The 24,264-nt window shown below is 42.9% G+C and overlaps 1 protein-coding gene across 9 annotated transcripts in view; it reads right to left on the bottom strand.

The window, feature by feature from the left end:
- Nucleotides 1-24,264, bottom strand: part of LOC119647532 (whirlin) — a 406,732-nt gene that overhangs the window by 21,570 nt on the left and 360,898 nt on the right. For all 9 annotated transcript variants that reach the window (XM_038048514.1, XM_038048513.1, XM_038048518.1 and 6 more), the window contains 2 exons: nt 3,722-3,808; nt 3,454-3,645 (listed from right to left, as the gene is read on the bottom strand). In XM_038048514.1, the coding sequence (XP_037904442.1) occupies nt 3,454-3,645; nt 3,722-3,808 (279 nt within the window). The remainder of the gene's footprint in view (nt 1-3,453; nt 3,646-3,721; nt 3,809-24,264) is intronic.

Genomic DNA, 24,264 nt, shown 5'->3' with positions numbered 1-24,264 from the left:
TCTGCTACTTCCACTCGTACGCAAATGTTGAGAATCCGAGACCTTTGTTTTCCTTAAAATTCCAAAAAAGGGCACTCGTTTTGAGTACGACAACTGTAGGGGTATCCACGCGGTCCATGCCGTCGCAAAGGTAATAGTTGAAATAATCCAGTAACGCATCAAGGAAAAACAACCCGACGGTTGGCAGGTACAGTATCAGACTGTCAATTTCGTCGCTCTGGGTCCGAATTCCAGTCGTCATGTGTGAACTACTGCAGTTCGAATTATGAGCCTTTACCTCGAAATTTTTATCATCATCATGGAAGGCTAGAATACATATCGTCTTCTTAAGTGGCTAGACACGCGAAATTGATCTAATGGTGTAGTGGTAATAGGAGTATAAGAAGTTATCCTCCTTTGAGGGTACGCTGTCTTTTCTTTTTAAAATCAGAACTTTATCAACTTATAAAAAAAAAACAAGGTCTAACGGTTTCGTCCAGAGCAGAGGCAACTCTTCAGGCGCTGCCTCACATCTGCCCTGGGAGCAGCGTGATCGAAATTGGCAACAGGTGGAAAAACGCTCTTTTATATGATATAATCGCAAAAACACGATAAGGTTGCGAATGATATTCAAGTCAAACCTTGAGCCTATGCTAGGCTTAAGTTAGGTATTACTGGGGATCCTAAGTCCACATCCACATGATGCTGGACCCGACCAAATGGAGAGCAGCTTACTCCGACGTTGCCCTGGAAGAAACCCTTCGTCCTTGTTTTTTTGTAATGCTTGAGTGCTTTGCCTCAAACGAGGGCCCGTGGACTAAAAAACGTGAGTAAGTTGCTCTCCATTTGGTCCGGTCCACCAGCATGTGGATGTGTTTATCCTAGAATGATAAACTTGTGATCATTCTAGGATAAACTTAACGGGGGTCCCCAGTCAATTTCCACAAAGTATACTTATAATAAATATGGTAACATACTATTGTCGACTTCATTTAAACGGGTGACCTAGATACCATGTGCATGGACCATTATATTTCCTTTCAGATATTTGCTCCACATATTTGGGTTGGGTAGTTTCCTAGAAAGAATCCTTGAAGTAGCTGACCCGTTTCGGACCCCCGCAATCCAACCAATGTCAATACTAATATCGTGTCAATAGGTGTAACCATCTCTGAGATATAAGGTGTTTTGTTTTCCTCAAGAAAATGGACAGTTCCTAACATAACCATGAAAGACGTCCTTCAAGTTGCGAAGAAGATTGCTGATAATAAGACTCTATGGTCGAGTCAGCTAGTCACCTACGATAGGGCTATGTGTACGGTAAAGAAACCCGCAGAGGCAGCAATGGAGACCAATAAATCTTGCGCGGAAGTTATTCTCGTTGAGGAGAATGCCCTTAATTCTGCGAGATAGAGCAAATAGTTGAAACTTTAGTCAAATTAGGCACTTTTAAATAGTGCGTATTGGTATAGGATTTTTTTAAAGAGATCTTTGTTGATTTGTAAAGGATATCGGAGTAACTATCGTGACACAAGACATCAAAGAGATCCTCACAAAAGAGGCAATTTGGAAACTTTGATCGTGGACAATCCTGGACGTTGGTTTCGCATTTGCAGAGCAAAAAAAAATATTTATAAAGAACGGTGTTTACGAAGAAACCATATATTTGCAACCAGCGCTCAAATACCTAGGAGTCATGAGGGATCAGGAGTCAAGTAGTGCACTGCATGATAAACTGACGCGGAAAATAGCTCCCTGTTGCTGATCTGTCTCTCTTCTCCGAAGCCAAGCCTCACGTCTATCTAGATCGTTAGTGAGTGGTTACAGCCACACCCTCTGCAAGATGACCTTACCATTTACAAAATGATATGAATCTAGACTGAGGAGTCAAAAACAACCCCCCAATCCAACATGTGATGCGACCTGTTACCTGGTTGCTTCAGTGAGTAAGTTTGACCTTACCATGCTACGGGGGACTATGGTACGGTGGACCTCCTAACTCACATACTAGTGGGAATCAAATGAGTAAACAAATCAAGAATGCCAAGAAGACAAATAACAGTAAACAAGTGGGACTCCGTCCTGCACACAAACTGGCTCACCAGGCAGTGGCACATCTTCGAAACACTTGAAACCAGGTGATAACACTCTAAAAGGGAGAAGTTGGGGTGTTAACCAGTGGAGTAAAAGTCAACAATGGCCTATTGCAAGGACTATAACCATTAAAGGCCACTACCCATAAAGCAAGAACAGGCAAAAGAACGTCTAAGATCAGTATATGAAGCGTCAGGAAGGAGACCTATGGCCTATGTGGCGCGGGTTCTATATGGTACCTACCGTTTCTCCTCGGCTGCGATGCCAACGTCCATCACGAAGTCTGAGGAAGCACCGACATAAAACTATGGGGCGAGCACCTTCTTGAATTTATTCTTAGCAATAAGTTAGGAATATATGACATAGGTAACACAAAATCATATACTATGATGAACGAGCTGGTCAGATATTGTAGGGTGTCGGAGGAGCACTGTATGTCGTCTCACAGGATAACCAGATTCGACACTGAGGGCAAGTCCGAAGTAAAAAGAATAATAAAGAATCCCGGAGAACGAATTGGGACTCCAATGCAACGTACCTGGGCAACAACATGACTCACCTTAAAAAGGGGCGAACTAGAACTGGAAACAGTGGTGGTGCATTGATATACAAAAACAAACCGGGGGAATGGCCAAAGTACAAACATGCAGTGACTGTGTATACCAGCAAGATCAGGTAAGCAAACCAGAACAGCTTCAGGGAATTCTGTGAAGGAATTGAACAAACTACAAAAGCAACCAAACTACGCAAAGCTATAGTCAAAGACAGGGCAATATCTTCTCTCTGTTTGAGGAAGGAAGATTTACCGAGAATGAATGGAATGGAATTGGAAACGGGTTCATGGTTTTCACATTAAAAAATTAAGAGGAACGGTTGGGGGATCTGTGCTGGGCGAATCTGCTAGGAATGGAGCAGTCCAGTGGATTATAAACCTCACCGAGAAGACCCTCCACATTATAGTAGGAATACTTTCTACTGGCCACTGCCGACTAAACTACCACATGGGAAAATTATCTACGGACAAATCCTGCAGGTTCTGTACGGATTGTGTCGAAACCTCGATACACGTTCTGGGACTGTGCATAGGTCGAGGCGCCTGGCAGATGCCAAGTTGAAATACTTGGAAGAAGGGAATATATTAAAATTAGTGACAATTATAGGCTTGCTTAACATTATAGATAATAGGTACATTAAAACTAGTAAAAGGGGCACAATAGTTGTTTTAGGATGCAGTGCAGCTTCCCTGTTGTAGAAAATTCGCGGAAGGCACCTGTTATTCAATTCAACACTTTTCACATCAGATGCAATTGGAGAATTGCATCAATCGCGTTAATTTAATTTTTCTTATACCTGGCGTTAAATGTTTTGAATATAACTTACATGAATATTAATGATCCGTGGTAATGGATGTTTTGTGTTAGCACCGCCTTCAATTGCAATGCCTAATATAGGTTTAGTTTTCTTAACAGTAATATGTAAGTTTCCTCTATGATCAGGTACGACGTTTGGATTGTGTTCTTGTGTTTGGTCAGTCGTTGAACCATTCTGTTCAGCTGATAAACGTTGCATTGACTGGAATAAATTAAAAGTAATCAAATTTAAATTTCTGAATGTCACACTATAGTTAAATTTGTTGCATTTAACTCACCTGATGCCTTCTGACTCCTTTATCACCAAGTAACGTTCCACCCTCTTCCTTCATATCAAAGCTCCTAGATAGTTTCGTTGCTAATTCCTAGAAAATGAATATAAATTGGAAAGAAAGGATTGTTTTTATTGTAGATTTGTGTTTCCTCTGGGTATGATAATTTGCTTTTGGGCTTAATTTTTAATAAATTCAAATAAACTTCTTAACTGCCTTCTCGTCGTCCCCCCACTTTTTGTATTTATTTTTGGTTTTATGAGTAAACGTTTTAAATTTAACAAACATACTGAAGCGAGACGTGAATTTAATTAGATAAACAGAAAAGTAAAATATTCTAAAGAAGATAAATTATGAGATTGTGATTAATTTGGTATGGATCTTGTAAGAGCGTTAATTATGTTGTTATTAAAGATTAAATTTATTATTAGTTGATAAGTAAACAACAGAAGAAAGGCGAATGGAAAGCGTTCTCTAGGTGGATTCGTGTGTTATGAAAGAAGTTTATTTATTTACTCCGCAGTAGAAAAAGTTTTTTGTCCGTTTAGCATGTTAAGAAGTAACTAAATGTTTATTGTTGCGGGAAAAGTATTGATCAAACATTATTTCTCTATTTTTATGTGAAATGGTTGTCTGCTTCGAAATTTCATATGTATGCGCAAAGAAGCAATGCGATTATAAAAAAAAAGTAAATGTCAATTGTGTAAATGAGTAGAATAGAGCTATAAATATATATCTTTTCTCAATTAATTAGGTAAAAGATATTTTTGACATCGCCTCAATCATTTATGGACATTATTCCGGTGAGGACGTCTTTATTCTATTAATTGATTGACATATCTGCACTACGATGGAGAGGAAGAATAGTGCTCATTGTTGGAGGAATCCACTGATATTTTTTTGATATTTTTCACTGAAAGATTTATTGTTGTCTGTAAGTTTTTGCGTGTTCCGAATTTTGGACAGAAACTATCTTTATTTCTGGTGCCTAATTACTGTGGGTTAGCATTCTTGGGAGTGGTTAGTCCTAAACTAGGCAATCAAATGGCAATCTTTTACTATTTTTTCAGCTTTTTCAGATAATTATAAAACGAATTTTGTTACTTCGGAATAAATAAAGATAACTATATTAGAATAATAAACAAAGCAGTAACATTTTTCTATTAGCTTTGTATCGTTGTTAAATAATGGCTACGGATCAATAATAATAATAATCGTCGGCGCAGCAATCCAGATTGGATCAGAGCCTTAAAGTGTGTTAGAACACTTCATTCAAGACCATAAAGATACACTACTGGATAGCCTGTAGGAGGCAATGTGGTTAGCATTGCGTTCGCCCGAGATTATTACTCTAATTTGACTCAGATACTCATTCATAGCTGAGTCGACTGGTATCTGATGTCACATCACGATACAAATCCCATTGCCTCCAGTGAGATTTGAACTGCGACCTTCCGTACGTTAGCCTTGTGCTCTAACTACTCAGCTGCCCGGACGCACGAATCAATGCTATCAGTAAATGGCGAATTGCGCTATGAAACTGCTTCATGCGCAACTTGGATGAAGTTGTGTACCACAATTGTTTTGTTTCTGAACTACACATCAATGAAAGTCTTAAATCCAAAATTCACCGCTGGCAGATTGTTAAAGACAATGAACGTGGCCTCGCGGCAAGGATGTTGCATTGGATCAGTGGTGTAACATTCGCAATGAGGACATCCGCGATTGATATCGGGTTGGATCGATCGTGAAAAAATTAGAAAGAAGCGTGTTCGGTGGTATTGACATTTAATTCGCTGACGAGAACTCAGTTGCTAAGATTGGTCTCAATGTTGGAGCCAATTGGAAACGAACAAAAGGCAAACCGGAACAAAGATGGCTTGATGGGCTGAATGGTTATTTGAGAGTCTTTTGACTCCACCCAGATCAAACTTGTAACTAAGAATAATTGCCGCCAGGCAAATCGCCCCAGGGCAAATCCCCTTCGGGCAAATCACAACCCACGGACTGTGCCAAGGTTGAGGGGAAAGGAGCATTCGGGGCACCTACGGCTAAGGGCAAACTGAAGCGGCAGAAGTCTTTGACCGGTACCAATTCTTTCACAGAAAAGGCAGTAAAGATGGCTCGGTCGGCAGCGCCTAAGTCTTCATTTGGAGACTTTCGAAGCCAATTGATTGGTCTTGTATGAGGATACCAATTCATCCGGTTACAATGCTAACACCGCGAAGAGTTTAGGAGGAAACTACTCCTTACTGTAAAAATTGCATCCCCGCGAGGCACTAACTTTGCCGATGAAAACACGAACGAGTGGCTCAGGCAATACTGCTCCTCCTTTAATGCTGTGTGGGAGGATTCGTAACTAATCCTGGAAAGGGTCTCTCAGTTCCCATCGTTGGGCTCTAGAAGAAGAGCTTAGTGGGCTGCAGGTACTACTGCATGGACGAAAAAAGCTTCCGACCGATCAGTCTAACTTCCTTTCTATTAAAAGGATTGGAGTCGGTTCATAAATGATAAGTGCCCACTTTACTATAGGCAATACGCCTACTAGAAAAGCAAAGCCACGAAGGGAGCACTCCTTGAACTCATGACAAGGCAGAATCCGCAAATGAGCACGCATTAGGTGCATTCATAGACATCGAAAGTGCCGTCAATTTTACCTCAGTTGAATCCTTCACATGCTGGAATGGAGAAAAATCCACATATTGGTCGGGTTGTCGACAAGAAGAGATTCTCTCTCTTCTGTTATGGCTCCTGCCCATGGACACATTGCTATCCTTCCTAGAGAACAAAAAGGTCTTCGCGCAAGCATCGGAGGACGATCTAGCTGTAATAATTACCGCCAAATTTGCGGACACAATATGTGACCGCTTGAATGTAATTCCGCATGAAATCCACAGTTAGGGCCTTCACAATGGACTCACGATGAACTAGTTATGTTCACTAGGAGCGCCAGGTGGGACAGCTACACGCTACCCACCTTAGCAGGGCTGGAAATCCAGCTGATATAAAAATTCAAATATTTAGGAATACACCTCGACTCCAAGCTAAAATGCAAGTATCATATCCAGGAACAATATCAGAAATCCTGCACATTGCTCTGGAGCTGTAGGACTGCGATAAGTAATACCTGGGGATTTTCACCAAAACGGATTGGATGTGTACATCCATAATAAATCTATTTTGATGTATGTAAGCATCGTCTAGTGGCCGAGAGTGAATTTTTCTAACAGCAGATTCAGAGGCTCGGTTGCCTAAGTATTACTGGAGCAATAAGTACTACGAAGACTGCGGCACTCGCAGTTATCCTAAATTCACCCTCACTCATTTGGAGGTGAAATGGAAAGCAGCCAACGACGCATATAGACTCGATACCGTTAACGCGTGGGAAGGGTGCAAATCATACGGTCCTGCGTCTATATGGTAATTCCTTGATAATCATCAGGTAACTCTGATGCCGGCCGATCATATGGTTTCTAGATTCGTCTTTGAAAACTCGGTCGTAATCACCAGAAGAGAAGAATGGTCGATAAATGGCTATGAGTTTTTTAGGATTACAGATTTTCTAATCTTCACCGGCGGGTCATTCATGGAAAATGGATCAGGCACGTGGATGTTCCCGGGTAATCTGGATCCCTATGATCTCACCGTACCAATGCCATTCGGATCGTTTTGGAACAGTGAGCAGAGTTCACATCTTAGCTTCACAAGCTTCATCAATTATGAAGAAGCTTTCGATGGGGTGAGTAGAGAGTGCATCGGGAATATTCTACGCAGGATGGACATCACGTCGCAACTAAATGTTATAATTAGGGCGTCATATGATGGCGCAAACTGTTACGTACGCACCGAAGTAAAATTATAGAAGGATTTGAAGTCCAAAGCAGTGTCCGACAAGGTTGCATTCTATTACAGATATTATTCCTTCATATTGCATTGCATCAACGTTTAACGTTTAATTTAACTTTTTTGATAGCATTATCTCTGCCTCTGGTTGTACTGATCCGACGCGTTGGTAGTATTAAATTGACTTTCTCTTCCCTATCTGATCGACTCCTTTCTAGGATACCTCTAATGACTGTGATCAGGGAACCAAGATTTTATACCCCAATATCGTAAAACTTCTCAACAACGGTAGCGAGGGTTCTTAGAATGGTCACTTTGTCCACATTGAACGGGAAGTCTAACGATATAAGCTGGACGTTCAGATCCTAAGCGAAGTAAGCAAGATGGTGGGACTCTGGAGAGTACTCATCTTCCTCTGGCGGCAATGTGCTTTTGCACTCTGGAAAGCCAAGTTATAGCAGACCCGAATCTGGTGTCGGGTTGCTTCTGACGGCTACAACAAGACGCGCTCTCCTGACCTGGAAGCTGGTTTTTGGCAGATTTCTGACTGCATCACAATTGTACAATGTTATGCACCAACGGAGACTTCTGATATAGTGGATGGTTTCTACGAGCAATCACATGCAGTTTAGGGGAGGCTTCACAAAGGTGGTTAGGTGGTCGCGATGGGTAATCTGAATGCCAAGGTGGACTCCGACAACACCTTGCTTTATGGACCGCTGCGAGCGATGGTTGGTGTGACGAGCTTGAACTCCGACACCAAGCAAAGTCCCGAGAAGTTGAGCGTAGTCTACGCCATGACAAGAGAGAATTTGCCATTGCGCTGGTAAGGGATAGGGAAGATCCCGCAGAACGTAATGATTCCAAAACTGTATGCCGCATCACGAAAGAGCTTGCATCTGGTCGCAAATCTTTCGATGGACCTATGAAGAACGTTAATCGTTGACTTTTCATTCACGGTGGCGAGCAATAGAAGAGATGGAAAAAACAATTCAGCGCTGTTCTTAACGTATCACATACAATGAGGTTCTTCCTCTTGTGAATGAAACGTTTAGGCACCGTAACATGGATACGTACTATTTCTCCAAGCAGAAGAGAAATCATTTCGGCCATCAATGCACTCAACGGAGTAAAGCTGCTGAGCTCTCCCCCGCAGAGTTATTTATCGCTTCACATGTAGTTATTGCATCTGCTACGGAAATCCTGAAAATCCGAAACCATTCTTAGAGAGTGGAAGAATGGGATGACCGTTAAGATTCCAAAGAAGGGGACTCGTTTTGAGTGTGGTAATTGACAGAGAGTAGGCTTGTTGTCGCTCTGGATCCTCCTGCATTGACCACAGCACCACACTGTGGATTATTTTGGATCAGTGTGCGGAAGGTCAATCAAGGAGGCGTTTGCAGCACCTTATGAACGTCAGCGTTAGTCCGCAAAATATTGTCGGGGAAATGCTTAAAACCGATAAAAAGTGAACCGCATGTTATGGAGAATTCAGGCAGAGCTTATCAAGGCGGAACGTACTTGGGGGGAGAAAAGGGCAGAAAATTGGTCGCTTTACGCTTAGTTATGCTTTCCGTGAGTTGTACGGGGACAGAGGAAGGAAAGAGCAGAGGGAGGCGGTTTTAATGGGTGTGGGTCAAACAAACTGCTACAATCTGGTGAAGTAGTGTCCTTCTGAGATTTTTAAATAGACAGTGAACCAATTTAGTTAAGGTTTTGTTTTACATAAAGAGACACTCTAAGATAAAAAGTGCAAAGTTAAATATCACGCTCTCTCGTCAGAAGAGTTGGAATAAATTATTGATTACGCAAAGTTGCAGCATTCTAGCCCGCTTACCAAGAACTCAAAACGCTTGAACAGAGAGACCGAGGGCTTTGACTGAACCAATTTCAGGTTTCAGGCATAAGCCAGTGGTGGCCTTATGTCGTTCAGTAATTCTGGAAAACCTTTTCTGGCATATCTATGTTTCTGGTAATGTCCAAACTATCAGAATCATAGACTGAAATTTGGCATATAGAGGCAAATTCTCCATTTTGTGATGAGCCCGGTTCGGCGATTCAGCTATCCTGATGATATTGGAGAAAGTATGAGCACGTTCATAGATCGTTCATAGATCCAGGAAATGTCAGCAAGTTGGGTGTCCATGTGAAAATTTCTGAAGAGGCCGCTAAGCTCCCGGCCACGACTAAGGATTATCCAGTATATAAATATATGCCTTTATGTCATTTTTAATAAATTTGCGTCTTACGAAAACCGCCAATGTGTTCCAGCTACCTTCGCAATTTTCCAAGAAGCTTACAGCGAAATGCAGATTCCATGGACTGAATGCCACGTTAGGTAGACAGGCTTCCTTCAGGCCTTATATCTGAGTTGCCTTCTTGTCTGAAATCATTGCCGAGAGCTAGGAAGTGGAGGGAAGGCTTGTTTTAAATCGAATTTGGTTTAGATAATTCCTAGATATCCGGTAGCCCTGATGCCGACAGATCATATGGTTTCTAGATTCGTCTTTGAAAAGACATACACTATCGTAATCACCGAAAGAGAAGAATGGTCGACAAGTGGCCATGAGTCTTTTCAGATTACAGACTTAATAGTCTTCACCGACAGGTCAGTCATGAGGATGGATCGGGCGCAGGGGTATGAACTGGCCCGACACCTCGGAAAAATGATGACCATATTCCAGTCGGAGATATATGCCATTCTATTGGCAGCAGAAGAATGTCTGCGACAAAAATGGAGGGGTCGCATCATTCGAATCTGTTCCGACAGTCGGGGGGCATTATCAGCACTAAATGGCAACAACATCAAGCCAGTTGGTGTGGAGTTGTTATCAGATGCTGCTGAAACTTGGCCGACTGAACGAAACATTCCTGGTAATGAGAAGGCTGACAGACTGGCTCGCCGAGGGTCTGGATCCACAATAGTGGGGCCAGAACCAGCTCTTGGAATCCGACCATCTACTGTCAAGTCTACTCTGAAAGGTGAAATTGCAAGGATTCACGCAACCGAGTGGAGAAATTTGGACTCTTGCCGGCAGGCGAAAATCCTTGTGAAGGAGCCTAGGGCCACTAGAGTGGCATTTTTGTTGCCCCTTAAGAAGTGGGACATGAAAACCCTAGTAGGGCTTTTGACGGGGCACTGCCCCTTAAACTACCATATGGAAAAGATTGGGGTAGTGGTTTCGGCTATGTGCAGCCAGTGTGAAGAGGAGGAGGAGACGGCCCTGCACTTTTTATGCAGCTGCTCGGCATCCTTAGATCTCAGACGAAGACACCTTGGCAAGGTTTTCTTCAATGAAGAATCTGCACACTCTCTGCCTCTGGAGAATGTTCTCACACTCGCTAAAGCCTGTCAACACCGTAGGTGGGAAGCCATTGAATAGGCAACTAAGGGGGTAGTACAATGGGCCTAACAATGGCCTGAGTGCTCGGAGCTGCGGCTCCCTCCAGTTAGCTAAACTAAACTAACTCCTAGATATTATATACAAATAAAAAAAATAAATAAAATCTTTCTTCCAGGGTCACATTTTACAACCAAACAATGCTCATCCTGCCTTCAACATATCTTTTAGGATGAGAGTATACTTTTTTGTTGATTGGTCAAGAGATACAAAAGCGGTCATCTAAAAGCCCTTCCAAATAACAGTTGTACGTTTAGTTATCCTTTTAGATCCCTTGTCCGAATGAACGGAACATTTGTACGGAAGTATCTTTTTTATTTGATGATTTGTTCTGTAAACTCTCGTTTGTTTACAAAGAATATTCTTGTCATTTTTTTCTCCTATTAAGTTGATTCACAAAAGCGATTTTCCACAAGAAAATATAATCAAAGCCTAGAATCTTTGATGTGATGTGGATTTCATGCAAATTAATTTAATTCAGTAATTTTACGGCTGATTCAACAACAAATGGAAGATCTTAAATACCAGAATAAGTTAGTATAACCGTACATTTTTCTGACACAATGCTTTATGCAAAAGTTGAATTACATGGAAATATCCCAGTAAGTTTTGATGAAATGCATATTCAAGTAACAAATAACTATTGGTATACTCGCATGTACCCATTTAAAACTGGAAAGATTAAGATTGCCAGGAAATTAGTTATGTAAATTGTAAACATACGAGAATATCCATGCACGTCTGAATTTAAACATGACTGATGATGTTACCTTGAATTTGCAATCGTTCCGCTTTGGATAATTTCAAATTACCATGTTATTGCCAAAAATCAGATACACAGTTAGTTTGGCCGTTAACTCCTTAATGGAGATTTAGCATACATGGTAAATTGAGTAAGCAATTGGATGTTTTTAATGTTTTGGCATTTAATTTGGTGTGTTACCGCCGAATCTTTAAGAGTTTTTTTCGTAGATTTATTGTGGAAAAAAACTGGCTGGCTATAATGTTAATTCAGAACACACTTCATAGCTCAGGTTAAATTGAAAGGCAGGGAGTGAGCTGAAATTTTAAGTACCCCTGCCTCATAGGTTCACGGAACTGTTCCTAGAAATACCTTGAAGGGCTTCCTGGTTGCACCATTTGCAGGATTTTCCCAATGTCAGAATGCTCGCAAGCAGAGAGGGCCTTGGTCGTTGAAGAAAGCTTTGTTATGGTACTCGTATCTTTGTTTAAGGTCTGAGGGAATAGGGCTGTCTCCTCCATTTCCTCGTGTAGCCGAGATAAGCGTCTCGATTTTCGCCAGGTGACAGTTACCTATAGTAGGGTTTTCATGTCCCCTTTTGTAAGGGACAACACAAACGCCGCTTTGGAAAATTTGGGTTGTATCACAAAGAACTGAATCGAACTGCCGATAGGAATTCAAATTTCTTCGTTGTGAAACCTTCCCACTTCAAGTCTCAGCAGAGACTTGACAGTTGATTGCTCAATGCCAAATGTTAGCGCTGATCCCACCATTGTGAAGTCAGATTCTTGGCGAGCCAGCCAGTTAACCACCTTATTATGAGCGATGTTCGACCACCTTGGTATCCACATCGGCAGTTCTACACAAACTAGCTTGTTGCTATTTAGTGCTGATAATCCTGCTTGTGGTCAGAGGGTAGTATAGGTCCCAGGGCGAAACGTGGATTGGTACCCACGACGGAGCACAAAACCTGGGAAATGCCTGCTCAACCAACAGCAACAGCTCCACTGCCAAACCCTATCTCTACCTCCACGTGATGACCGCTGGGAGCTCTTTCTTAACGAAAAGCTGCAGACGGAGAAGGATGCAGGCGAGTCTCCCGCGGCTAAAAATAGGACAAATTGTACCAACTGGTCCTCCAGGTTGGGGATTGGGTAGGGCTGACAACCCTATACGGAAAACAATTTGTTACGAAGCCACAACAGGAGCCTTGGACTGGACGGATTACACAACGACGAACCCAGCAACGACAACGGAATAACGATTTGCGCATTTTCTCATGGATCCTGTATCGAGATGAAGCTGCTGAGCAGCTAGCCGATACCCTGTCCCAATATAGGGCTGATGTAACAGCGTTACAGGAGATGCGTTGGACGGGGGGCTTGCCTGGAGAAGAGCCGCTACACCATATATTACAGTGGCAATCCAGTAAACCATGTTCTCGGAGTAGGTTTCTTAGTCACCCAAAAAATGAAACCTGCTGTTATTGGCTTTGAAAACATAAGCGAACGGCTATGCACTCTGCGCTTGCGAGGCAAGTTTCGAAATATAAGATATTCGCGCCCCTACAGAGGAGACTGCGGAGTCGGGGGAGGATATCCTCTACGAGGCAGTAGAACGAATCCTCGAAGTGTGCCCCAGATATGATATCAAAATCAAATTTGGGGATTTTAACAGCCAAGTAGGGACGGAGCCCGTATTCAGGCGATACGTTGGCTCTCAGATAGCTTACATCAAAATACAAATGATAACGGACTGCGGATTATTCAATTAGCAGTGTCACACGAAATGGAAATTATTGGAAGAACCGGGTTTGAGCGGAAAGCGGTCCACAAATATACATGGGCCTCTTCAGACGGGACCACTTTTAACCAAGTGGACCAGTTGATCGAACGTCGCCACCTCTTAGCCTCGATGAATATCAGAACACATAGGGGGGCCAATATAGACTCGGATCACTATTTCGTTGGCATGGTGTTCCGAACTCGAATAACAACACCACCTAGAATCCCTTCTGACAATCAGGTGAGAGTGAACACTGAAGCCATCCACAACACAGCCCTCCGCGACAGCTATAAGAGGGAAATGGATGCCGCAATAACTGCAGTCAACAGAGGACCTGGAGATGAAGCATCAACAAAAGATCTCCACAATCACCTGAAGAATGTTATCCTGGATACGGTCACAAACATACTTGGCCCCAGCCGCAAAAGGAGTCGGAACGGCTGGTTTGACGATGAATGTAAGCTAGCAACGGAACGGAAGAATGCCGCATACCGAGTAATGTAGCATTCTCAAAGAACGCGGGCACGCGCAGAGACTTATCATGAACTCCGTAGAGCGGAGAAGAGACTTCTCAGACGGAAAAAGGGAGCCTGGGAGAACCAACAAGTCTGTGAACTAGAAAAGTACAGGGAGCAACTGCAGCAGGCGCGGAAGTTTTAACAGCAAGTCAGCAGGATGAAGCCTTATACACCTCGATGCTCATCCTGCCGAGACAAAGAGGGAAATCTGATTTTCGACAGAATGGACATATTGGAGCGATGGGTTGAGTACTTTGATGAGCTACTGAACAACCAGAACATCGGCGAATTGGAGGTCCCGCCAACTGAAGACGACGGACAAATACTGCCACCATCAAGTAAAGGAGAAATAGTCCGTGCAATTCATCGGCTTAAAAATCATAAGTCGCCAGGAGCCGATGGAATTACAGCCGAATTGGTTAAATATGGAGGCGACCAATTACACCAAGCAGTTCATCAACTTGTGCTCAAGGTGTGGGACAGCGAATCACATGACGACACCATCTAGCACCATCTATAAGATATTCTCCGTTATCTTTTCAGGCCGAATAGCCACTTACGCCCACAACATCATCGGCCCATACCAAAGAATTGGAAAAACTATTCATATTTTCATCGATTTTAAAGCCGCCTATGATAGCATAGCCAGGGTAAAACTGTACATGGCCATGAGAGAATTCGTTATCCCGACGAAACTTATAAGACTGACTAGGCTGACCCTGACCAATTTAGGAGGTCAGATAAAAGCAGCAGGATCACTCTCAAGACCATTCAACAACGGTCTACGACAAAGAGATTCTCTATCATGCGTCCTCTTTAACCTGGCTCTGGAGAAAGCGATCCGTGATGCTGAGGTAAATGCAAGAGGTACGATCCTCTTTAATTCCACCCAACTACTGGCCTATGCTGACGATATCGACATCTTGGCAAGAACCACCCGAGACGTATAAACTGCCTTCGAGCACGCGGCGCGAGATCTTGGGACGCACATCAATGAATATATGGTGACAACGTCAGCGTCGAAAACGAACTAGTCAACAACATCAAACCGCACTGTGGGCGGGTTACTTAATCCGTATGGATGAGGATGATCCAGCCTGGAAAGTCTATAAGGGCAATATCTATGGTAGAAAAAGAAGACGAGGCAGACCCTGCCTGAGATGGAGCGATGGCGTAGGTCAGGACGCCAGGTAGCTTTTAGGGATATCGAATTGGTGGACCTCGGCGCAAAACCGGGATGTCTGGAGTTCCTTCTTAAGGCAGGCCTAGACCGGATACTGGTTGTTGCGCCGTTGATGATGATGATGATTCTTTGCTGGCTTGTTAAGAGTCCCCGCGCTGCCAGAGGAAAGCCGGTTCGCTATAACGAATGTACTAAATTTTGAATATGGGGGGGGGGGGGGGGGGTGTGCTAACATATCATTTCGCTTAGGTCCAAAGTGTGCTATTTATATCATCGTGTTCTTACGATTGTTAAGAAATGTTCTCAGAGGTTGTAGTCGCGGGATTAGTTCATATCCGGGGAGTTGTTGACGTTTTACTTACAAGATAATTTTGAAATTTGATACGCGTCTAGATTGCGTCTATGTTGAGGTCGTGCTGGACAAAATGGTTGTGAATGTGAGTGTTGATCCTCCGCTTACTTTGATTCGATGCAATACGAGAGGGTGTAAGTGGGTAGAATATGCTGCTCAGATGAAGGTTGGTGATATCAGCCAAACTTGCTTACCGACGAGGTGTATCATCTTACAAGGAGTTGTTTCAGGAAAAGGCTCTAACAGATAAGGAAAGGAAAACGAAGTCACGACATTGCCGGCAATAAGGTGAACAGAGAGCCTATGCTGGCATGGCGTGATAGTATTTGTCAATACCTCCTTTGCAGTGCTACGAGATCGCCAAGAGCATATTGAAATTGAGAACTGGAAAGTCACTTAGCTGGGAAGGGGTTGGCTCGCGAGATGTACAACGCCATCTAGCAGACGACCCCATCTCATGTCCAGTGTTTGTATGAGTGTTGTCTACAGAGGGCTATTTTCTTGCATTCAGGAAGACTACCAGGGTTGTTGTATTCTTGAAGTCCCTAGAGAAGGTTACGAATAATTCTCGGTCGTATCTCTCCCGGCCTTTGGCAAGGTGTTGGAGAGAATAATGGTCTAGCGACTGGGGGTGAAAATATCCTATTTGGTGTCGGACAGGCAGTACGGCTTCCGAACTAGCAGGTCCACCGGCCATACCTTAATGCATGGGGAAAACTTTGTTGTCCGTTGTGCAAATAAATACATTCTTGAAATTTTCGTAGATTTCAAAAGTGTATTTGGTTTTCTTTAGTTGGTCATCTGTGTTCAAAATTTGTGAACATAACTGCTAGGAATTAGTTTTGTGGAAGAGCTGCTTCCGTGGTATGAAAGAATTCTGACGCAGAGCGCGGCTGTTCTCGAGAATCTATAATAATAATAATCGTTGGCGCAACAATCCATGTTGGATCAGGGCCTTGAAGTGTGTTAGAGCACTTCATTCAAGACCGTAACGGTACACTAGGAGGCAATGTGGTCAGCATTGCGAATCTATCGCAGGTCCAATTATGTGGAACCTGACGATGGATGAATTGTTGGATGGATGGTCGCTGAATGCGTTGTTTACGCGAATGACCTTCTCATTCTTGTTGAGGGGAACGGTCGGCCTGAGTTCAAGTGGTGAGGTATTGAGTGTATGCGCTTCGTAAATGCGGGTTTTCTGAAAGTCAGTGGTTCGCAATGGAACAAATGGGCATCGTTAAATTGAAGAGAGCAAGTCGAAAATACCGGAAGAAAGTACCATACGTGGGAGTCACGATCGGGAACGCATACGTTTGTATTCGCACCTAATCGAGCTCAGGATATGTTCATCTAAATTGGTATGTATGCTGAAGTGTAAGCGGGGTTTAAGTAGGAGACCTGCTAGATCAATATAAGTGGAACTCTTTCTTGCGGGTTCTACGTACGAGACCCCTCTTTATAGTGTGATTTTGCGATGCCGGTGCAGGGCAGAAAATAGTTTTGTTTGCAGGTATTATTGGGTGTTCTTCCTCTTAATCTTTGGCCTACGGGATCAGGAGTGGCGTACATTTGCTATAAACCGATTTAGTTAACGCTGATTAGGCAATGGGGTTAGGACTGCTAGTGGTCAAATGGATGTTAGGTGAGAGTGTAACAAACAACTAAGATAGTGCGAAAGTCTAGTAGCACAGTGCATATGAAAAAAGATCGATAGAAGCGGAAGGGATATAATGGGGAATGTAATCAAGGTAATGTGCGGATATTTTTGGTCCCTCGTTGTGCATTTCGACTGCATTATCTAATAATTTTTTCACCGCGTTCTGCTGAACTTTCGTTGGGGTAATTTCTGAGTGCGCGAGGAACTACTCTTGATAAACTAAAATGGTATAGCCCTGAGTTCTGGAATATCTCAACTGGTAACTCTAGTGCTATAATACTAAAGTGCACATTTGTTCTTCCTAAAATGATACAAGGACGCTGGTAAAATTTTGATATATTTCATGAGCACAATTAAAGTTAGCTCTATTTTTGCAAACATAAAATAACTAGTAGAGTTAATCGTGTAATAAACAAACATATCTACTAAGCTTTGTATGACCTGGGTGGAACCATGGAAAAGAAATATTAATTCCCTTGATTGCTTTCGAGGAAGTTGGAAATCGTACCATAACAAGGTTAATCACTCAATTTGGTGATTGCATTTGCTACGATTGATTTGACTATTTTCTGCTTCCTATAAAATTATTCCACAACGATTCTCACTGGAGGTAATTTTAAAATTATCGAGGAATTACCACAGCAAGACATGAGAAAGTAGCAAAAAGGGAAGATAATTATTGCAGATGCTTATGCTGTAGCACGAACGAAGCAGAAAAACCACGCACGCAATTTTCAATGCACGTCGTCTCAATTATTGATACTTCTGCATAATTAATACATAATTATGGAAAATTAATAATATCGGATGCGTTCACTCATTTTAGCTATCAATTATACGAGGCTGGCCATTGTTGCAGTGCCAGTAAACGGTGCCATCTGAGGAATAATTTTTCACCAACAGGCATTCAACCAAATGAGTTGGTTTTCCAGCTAATTAAACAGTTGAAGAAAAACACGAGATGTGATGCGATTCACATACGATTTTGCATAATTTTATTTACATTGACTGCAGAAAAGCGGATTATTTTGCAACTGAACTCGATCGTAACAAGTGGGCGTTACATGATTTGGTGTAGTTTTTTGTAAGAAAAGGTAATTGTTTGGAAAATTGAAAGTGAAAGAAAAATTTGAATAATTAAGTCAAGCACCGGACATTCCTAGTGTTTATCGATCAGATTTCAACAAAACATAATCTATGTATCATATATAAGTACATTGAGCTTTACGGTGGAAAAAAAGCTGCTGACAGTTTCATCCAGGGCAGAGGCAACTCATCAGGCGTGGCCCAACCTCTGTCCTGTCTGACTTCCAGCAATTGTGGCAAGTTAAGCTTTTAACGAAGGATAAGGCTCAATATGCGAAACGCGTAGGGAGTGCGCTTTCGCGGCTGATGGAGGATAACGATCAAACTCTCCAGTATTATGTCCTATATTGCCGTCAAAATATTGGATCAGTTGCGAAAAGTTCCAACTGAAGTCTTCTTAAGGTTTTGTGTAAAACAAAACCTTATTAAAATCGGTTTACTGTCTGTCTGTCTGTCCGTCACACGTACTTTTCTCGGAGACGGCTATAGCGATTGACACCAAATTTGGTGGAAAGGTGGAAACTGTGGACGCTCGCACCTACAGTAAGCTACATCCTTCTACGTCGAATTTAAGGGGGGTCACCATACATCCAAAGGAGGGTGTATATTTTTTTCCCCAAATATGGTGATATGGGGTATCACATGAAAGGTCACGGTTTATTCTTTCCGAAGTCGGTCTCAGTTTTGACATTTGCTGGAAAGGTGGGAGTGGGTTAAAAGTGATTATTTCGTTAGCGGACCACTTCTCACAAATTACCCAACCGAAAAATCTGAAAAAAAATCAGCTAATACGACAAATGTATACTCAAATTGCTTTATAAAAGAAATTCACAAAACCTTTCATACCTGAAACATCAGCTTCTGGTTTCCTGTCTTGTTTGACACTCCTCATGACCATACTTGTATAGAGCGCTCCCTATTAAAACCAGTACAAAAAGGCGCTACTCGTCGCATAGAAAGGGCTTCGCAGAATATATGCTTTCATTGAATTTCGTGCAATTACTTTTGGATGTTCTTGAGTAAATTGGGTGTGACCCTCAGATAGGTAGGCAAGCGCGGTAGGCCAACCGAGCTTTCTAAACATCCTAAAGTAAGGAAAGCAAGAATGGAGGTCACTCTGCCGCACAAAATGATCTTTAACAACAGGTCTAATTTAGAAGAGTTATCCCTGATATTGTTTGGAGCTAAAACTGTTGAGTTGTCCGAATTCATTTTAGCCAAGTACAGTATGTACTTACTAACCAAGGATATGGTGAACACCAACGAGGTGCTGTACAATCAGTCGCGGAGAGATTCGAAAGAATCGAAGGAAAGCACTAAAAATACTCTTTCACAGTCAATGCAGGTAGCACCCCACTGTATACTCGTAGAGCGAAAAAACGGAAGAACACTAAGGCAACCAACCTGTAGCTAAAAGGCGTGTCACTCACTTAGACGAAGGGTGCTCAAATCTCAGTAGCTGGGGCTTTTACGGCTGGACTGGGGATACTAAATGACGACAATTGTGATCTTCGCCGTGAAGGTGAAAGCGACCACATTTTCGGAGTGGGGGACCCAGAGGCCCAAAGTAGAACTGAAGACTTCTACAGTCAAGTGAAAAATTTGCTCACAAGCATGAAAAGAAATGCTGGTGACTTGCAGCAGGCTATAAAATACCAAAGTACCGGGCCTTGGCGGCAAAACAAAGCACTTACGCTCGCTATCAAATCGTGGTCGGGCATATTAACGTAGTTGATTAGGGTGTGTGCCCCGTTGTGTGTTGTGCCCTGTGAGTTGAGGCTTTAGAACACACTAAAAACCTTCTCTGTAAGAAGAAACGTTCTCGTAAGAAGCGACTAAAAGAAATAGAAATTTGTGGGCTAGCAACTTGCAAATTTAAATTTTGAAACTTTACTGCTACCGAAATGTCAACAACGCGCCCGATAGAGACTAACATCACGCCAAAGACCTTTGGCTATCGAAAACGGATTATGATTGGTTTCTGGAATGTGAGCATGCTCCTCCATAACAGTATCGAGGGTCCTCATAGCGATATAAATTGGATATTTTGAGTCTAAGCTAAATAAGATAATAAGAAGGTGGAACTCTGGAGAATACTCTTCCCCAAGTGGTGGCAGATGCGAATCCGTTGTCGGGTTGCTTCTAGCACAAGGCGCGCTCTTCTGACCTAGGAGCGGGACTTCTAACTATTATATAAAACTTTGGTCCAGGTTAAGGAGCACCACAATTTTGCAATACTACACACCAACCAATTCCGACATAAGAGAAGGATGCTTTTTACGAGCAATTAAATGCAGTTCAGGGGAATCTTCCTGAAGGTCACATTGTGATTGTAATGGTTGGATCTGACAACACCTTGCTCTGATATGTGATGGGGAAACACGGTCTTGGCGACTGCAACGGTAATGGTGGGAAGTTCGTGGATTTCAGCAACTTCCACGGCCTCGTCATTGGTGGAGCCTGAAATGAGGCCAGTTGGGATTCAACTGTCCGACGCCATGATCGACCATCGTATGTGGTCGCAAATTTTTTGATGGTCCTGTGAAGGACGCCAACCGTCTTCTTCTTACTCACGATGATGAGCTAATGAAGAGGTGGAAAGAACACTTTACTTCGGCTCTTGACCGTATCAGATTCGTCACACCTCTTGTGGATGAAATGTTCTTCCAAGCAGAAGAGAAATCATTTCGCCATCAATGCACTCAAACGGAGTAAAGCTGGGTTTGACGGTTTCCCCGAAGAGTTATTTATCGTTGCATCTGCATTCACTGCAAATCTGCTATTTTCACTCACTTGGGAATCCGGGACCTTTCTCAGATGGTGGAAGAAAGGGATGACCGTCAAGATCCCAAAGAAGAGGACCGATGGTGAATGTAAAAATTGGAGGGGTATCTGCGTGTCTAAAACCTGGAAATGCAGTTATCTCAGCACCAAGATCGAGTTGAGACTGCTTTGTGCTAGTGCTCTTCCTCTGTTGCTACATGGGAGTAGGGGAGTAGTACATGGATAGTGAATTCCACTATTACCCAAAAGCTCCAATCTTTCATCAATACCTGCTGCCCTGACACTATCTCAAATGAATAACTTGACCGGCGTACAGACCCGTCGCTCGTACGTAGTGTGATCAGAGAACGGAAGTGGCAGTGGATAGGTCACACTTTAAGGACGCGCGACATTACCGGGCGGGGGGGTGGAGTTATGCCATTCAGTGGAATCCAGGGGTTTCGCACTTTCAAAAATCCACATTGTCTTTTCTTGTAGTTAAACACTTCAAGAATATATCCCCCCCCCCCCCCCCCCCCCTTCATGGGGAATTTTAAGTAGATCCGAGTACAATTCTCAAAATTAACGAATAGTTAGTCTCCGCTTTTTCAAATTGTAGTCCTGAGCTTCGCGGAATTTATTAATACCTTGACTAAATTCAAATAATTTTTTCTTTCAAATAATTTTCTGCTGAAAACCCGCAAAGTAGAAAAATTTATGGAAACGATACTGAACTCTTTCTTACCTGGTATTTTCCAGCTTAAAATATTTTAAAGAATGCCAAGAGCTAGGGGATACTAACGAAAATTTTGTATACTGAGGAGGTGTTAGAAAGAGTTTGAAGAGTTTGGAGCAGTGGTTGTTCGGCTGGGGAAAAGATCCTCTATATGAATGGCAACTATTTACCATTTAGGGGACATCAAGGGTAGGTATCAAGGGTGGTATCGAAAGTGCCCAAGTTATTTGCTTTCACTACTTGAGTGACATTCGGAATGGGGATGGCGAGCGTACACATCCTTGTACTTGTCAATATATTATCATCATCATCAACAGCGCAACAACCGGTATCTGGTCTAGGTCTGCCTTAATAAGGAGCTCCAGACATCCCGGTTTTGCGCCGAGGTCCACCAACTCGACATCCCTAAAAGCTGTCTGGCGTCCTGGCCTACGCCATCGCTCCATCTTAGGCAGGGTCTGCCTCGTCTTCTTTTTCTACCATAGATATTGCCCTTATAGACTTTCCGGGTGGGATCATCCTCATCCATACGGATTAAGTGACCCGCCCACCGTAACCTGTTGAGTCGGATTTTATCCACAACCGGACGGTCATGGTATCGCTCATAGATTTCGTCCTTGTGTAGGCTACGGAATCGTCCATCCTCATGTAGGGGGCCAAAAATTCTTCGGAGGATTCTTCTCTCGAACGCGGCCGAGAGTTCGCAATTTTTCTTGCTAAGATCCCAAGTTTCCGAGGAATACATGAGGACTGGCAAGATCATAGTCTTGTACAGTAAGAGCTTTGACCCTATGGTGAGACGTTTCGAGCGGAACAGTTTTTGTAAGCTTCATCATGGTAGCTGTTATCGGTTGTGATTTTCAACCCTAGATAGGAGAAATTGTCAACGGTCTCAAAGTTGTATTCTTCTATCCTTATTCTTCCTGTTCGACCACTGCGGTTTGGTGTTGTTGATTGATTCGTCTTCGGTGCTGACGTTGCCACCATATATTTTGTCTTGCCGTCATTGATGTGCAGCCCAAGATCTCGCGCCAATTGCCGCCTGCTCGATCTGGATGAAGGTAGTTTGTACGCCTCGGGTGGTTCTTCCCATGATGTCGATATCCTCAGCATAGGTCAGTAGTTGGGTGCACTTAAGGAGGATCGTACCTCTTGCATTTACATCAGTATCACGGATCACTTTCTCGAGGGCCAGGTTAAAGAGGTCGCATGAAAGGGTATCCCCTTGTCGTAGGCCGTTGTTGATGTCGAATGGTCTTGAGAGTGATCCTGCTGCTTTTATCTGGCCTCGCACATTGGTCAGGGTCAGCCTAGTCAGTCAATATATGGTTTATTAAACGCTTGTCTCATCGTTTTATAGTTTATAGTGGGGATACTAAGACGTAAATCGACTATTCGACATTTCCTTACTCTCCCTAACTGTCATTCCTTTCGAGACCATCGCACCTTAATGTTAACCGAAAGTTGCTGTTCCGCGAATCAAGCCAGTTTTGAAATAACACCAAGAGCGATTTAGTCTGCCCTAAATTACCTTTCGGAAATTTTGCAGGAAAAGAGAAGAAACGATTTCCCTTACGCGGCAATCGGCAATTACGAGCGTCGGAGAAACACGTGGCGTTATATGTCCTAAATCCAAGATCAAAAGCTGACAAAGACGTTAACTGTAAATTCGTCATCCACATGTATTTATATGGAATATCTCTTAGAGTATGAGGAGTCACTTAGTCTGATCTGCATGTGAGAGGTCACAGCTAAAAAAAATATGGCCTAACATGTGCACTTTCGAGTGAGGTAGTCCAACAGCGTATATAGGGGACGAATCTTGCTTGTTGGCCGTAGTTCTCGCGAGTGTTGGGGACATATACATTTTTTGAGGGAGAGATCTAGTTGCTAGATGTTGAAAACTCACGGTGGTTACCAAACGATCTGAGTGTTTTTGAGTAAGGTGATGTTGCCAATTACTGAGTTGGAGGCCTGGTAGGGGCGAATGAAGGGATGCATATAAGCAAAATGATTAAGATACCGTGGAAAAGAAGCTTTTTAAACAACCGATAAAATCCTTGAGGTGCAGTGTATGTCATGGTAGGGGCATAGTGTGCATAGTATAGGTGACTTCTCTATATATTTTCAAAGAAGTGATAATCATCCACTTCCCTCATCGCGACATCTGCAGGGGACATATGGCAAAATGAGAGACAGTACATCAAATTTACCGCAATGTCGTCCGTCCAGTCGCTCTGTATGATTCTGAGTGTTGGCCGACCATAAAAGACAATGAACGGCGTCTCGCGGTAATGGAGACGAAGATGCTACGTTGGACTAGTGGCGTCACAAGTTTAGATCACATCCGAAATGAGGATATCCGCGATCGTTATGGGGTTGCACCGATCGTGGAAAAGTTGCGAGAGAGGCGTCTTCGATGGTATGGTCACGCAATTCGTGCAAACGAGAATTCACTTGCAAAGATTGGTCTGAACATCGAA

This window comes from Hermetia illucens, chromosome 2, assembly GCF_905115235.1.
Source record: "Hermetia illucens chromosome 2, iHerIll2.2.curated.20191125, whole genome shotgun sequence".
In the NCBI taxonomy this organism is placed as follows: domain Eukaryota; kingdom Metazoa; phylum Arthropoda; class Insecta; order Diptera; family Stratiomyidae; genus Hermetia; species Hermetia illucens.
This window is presented reverse-complemented; position numbering and strand designations above follow the sequence as displayed.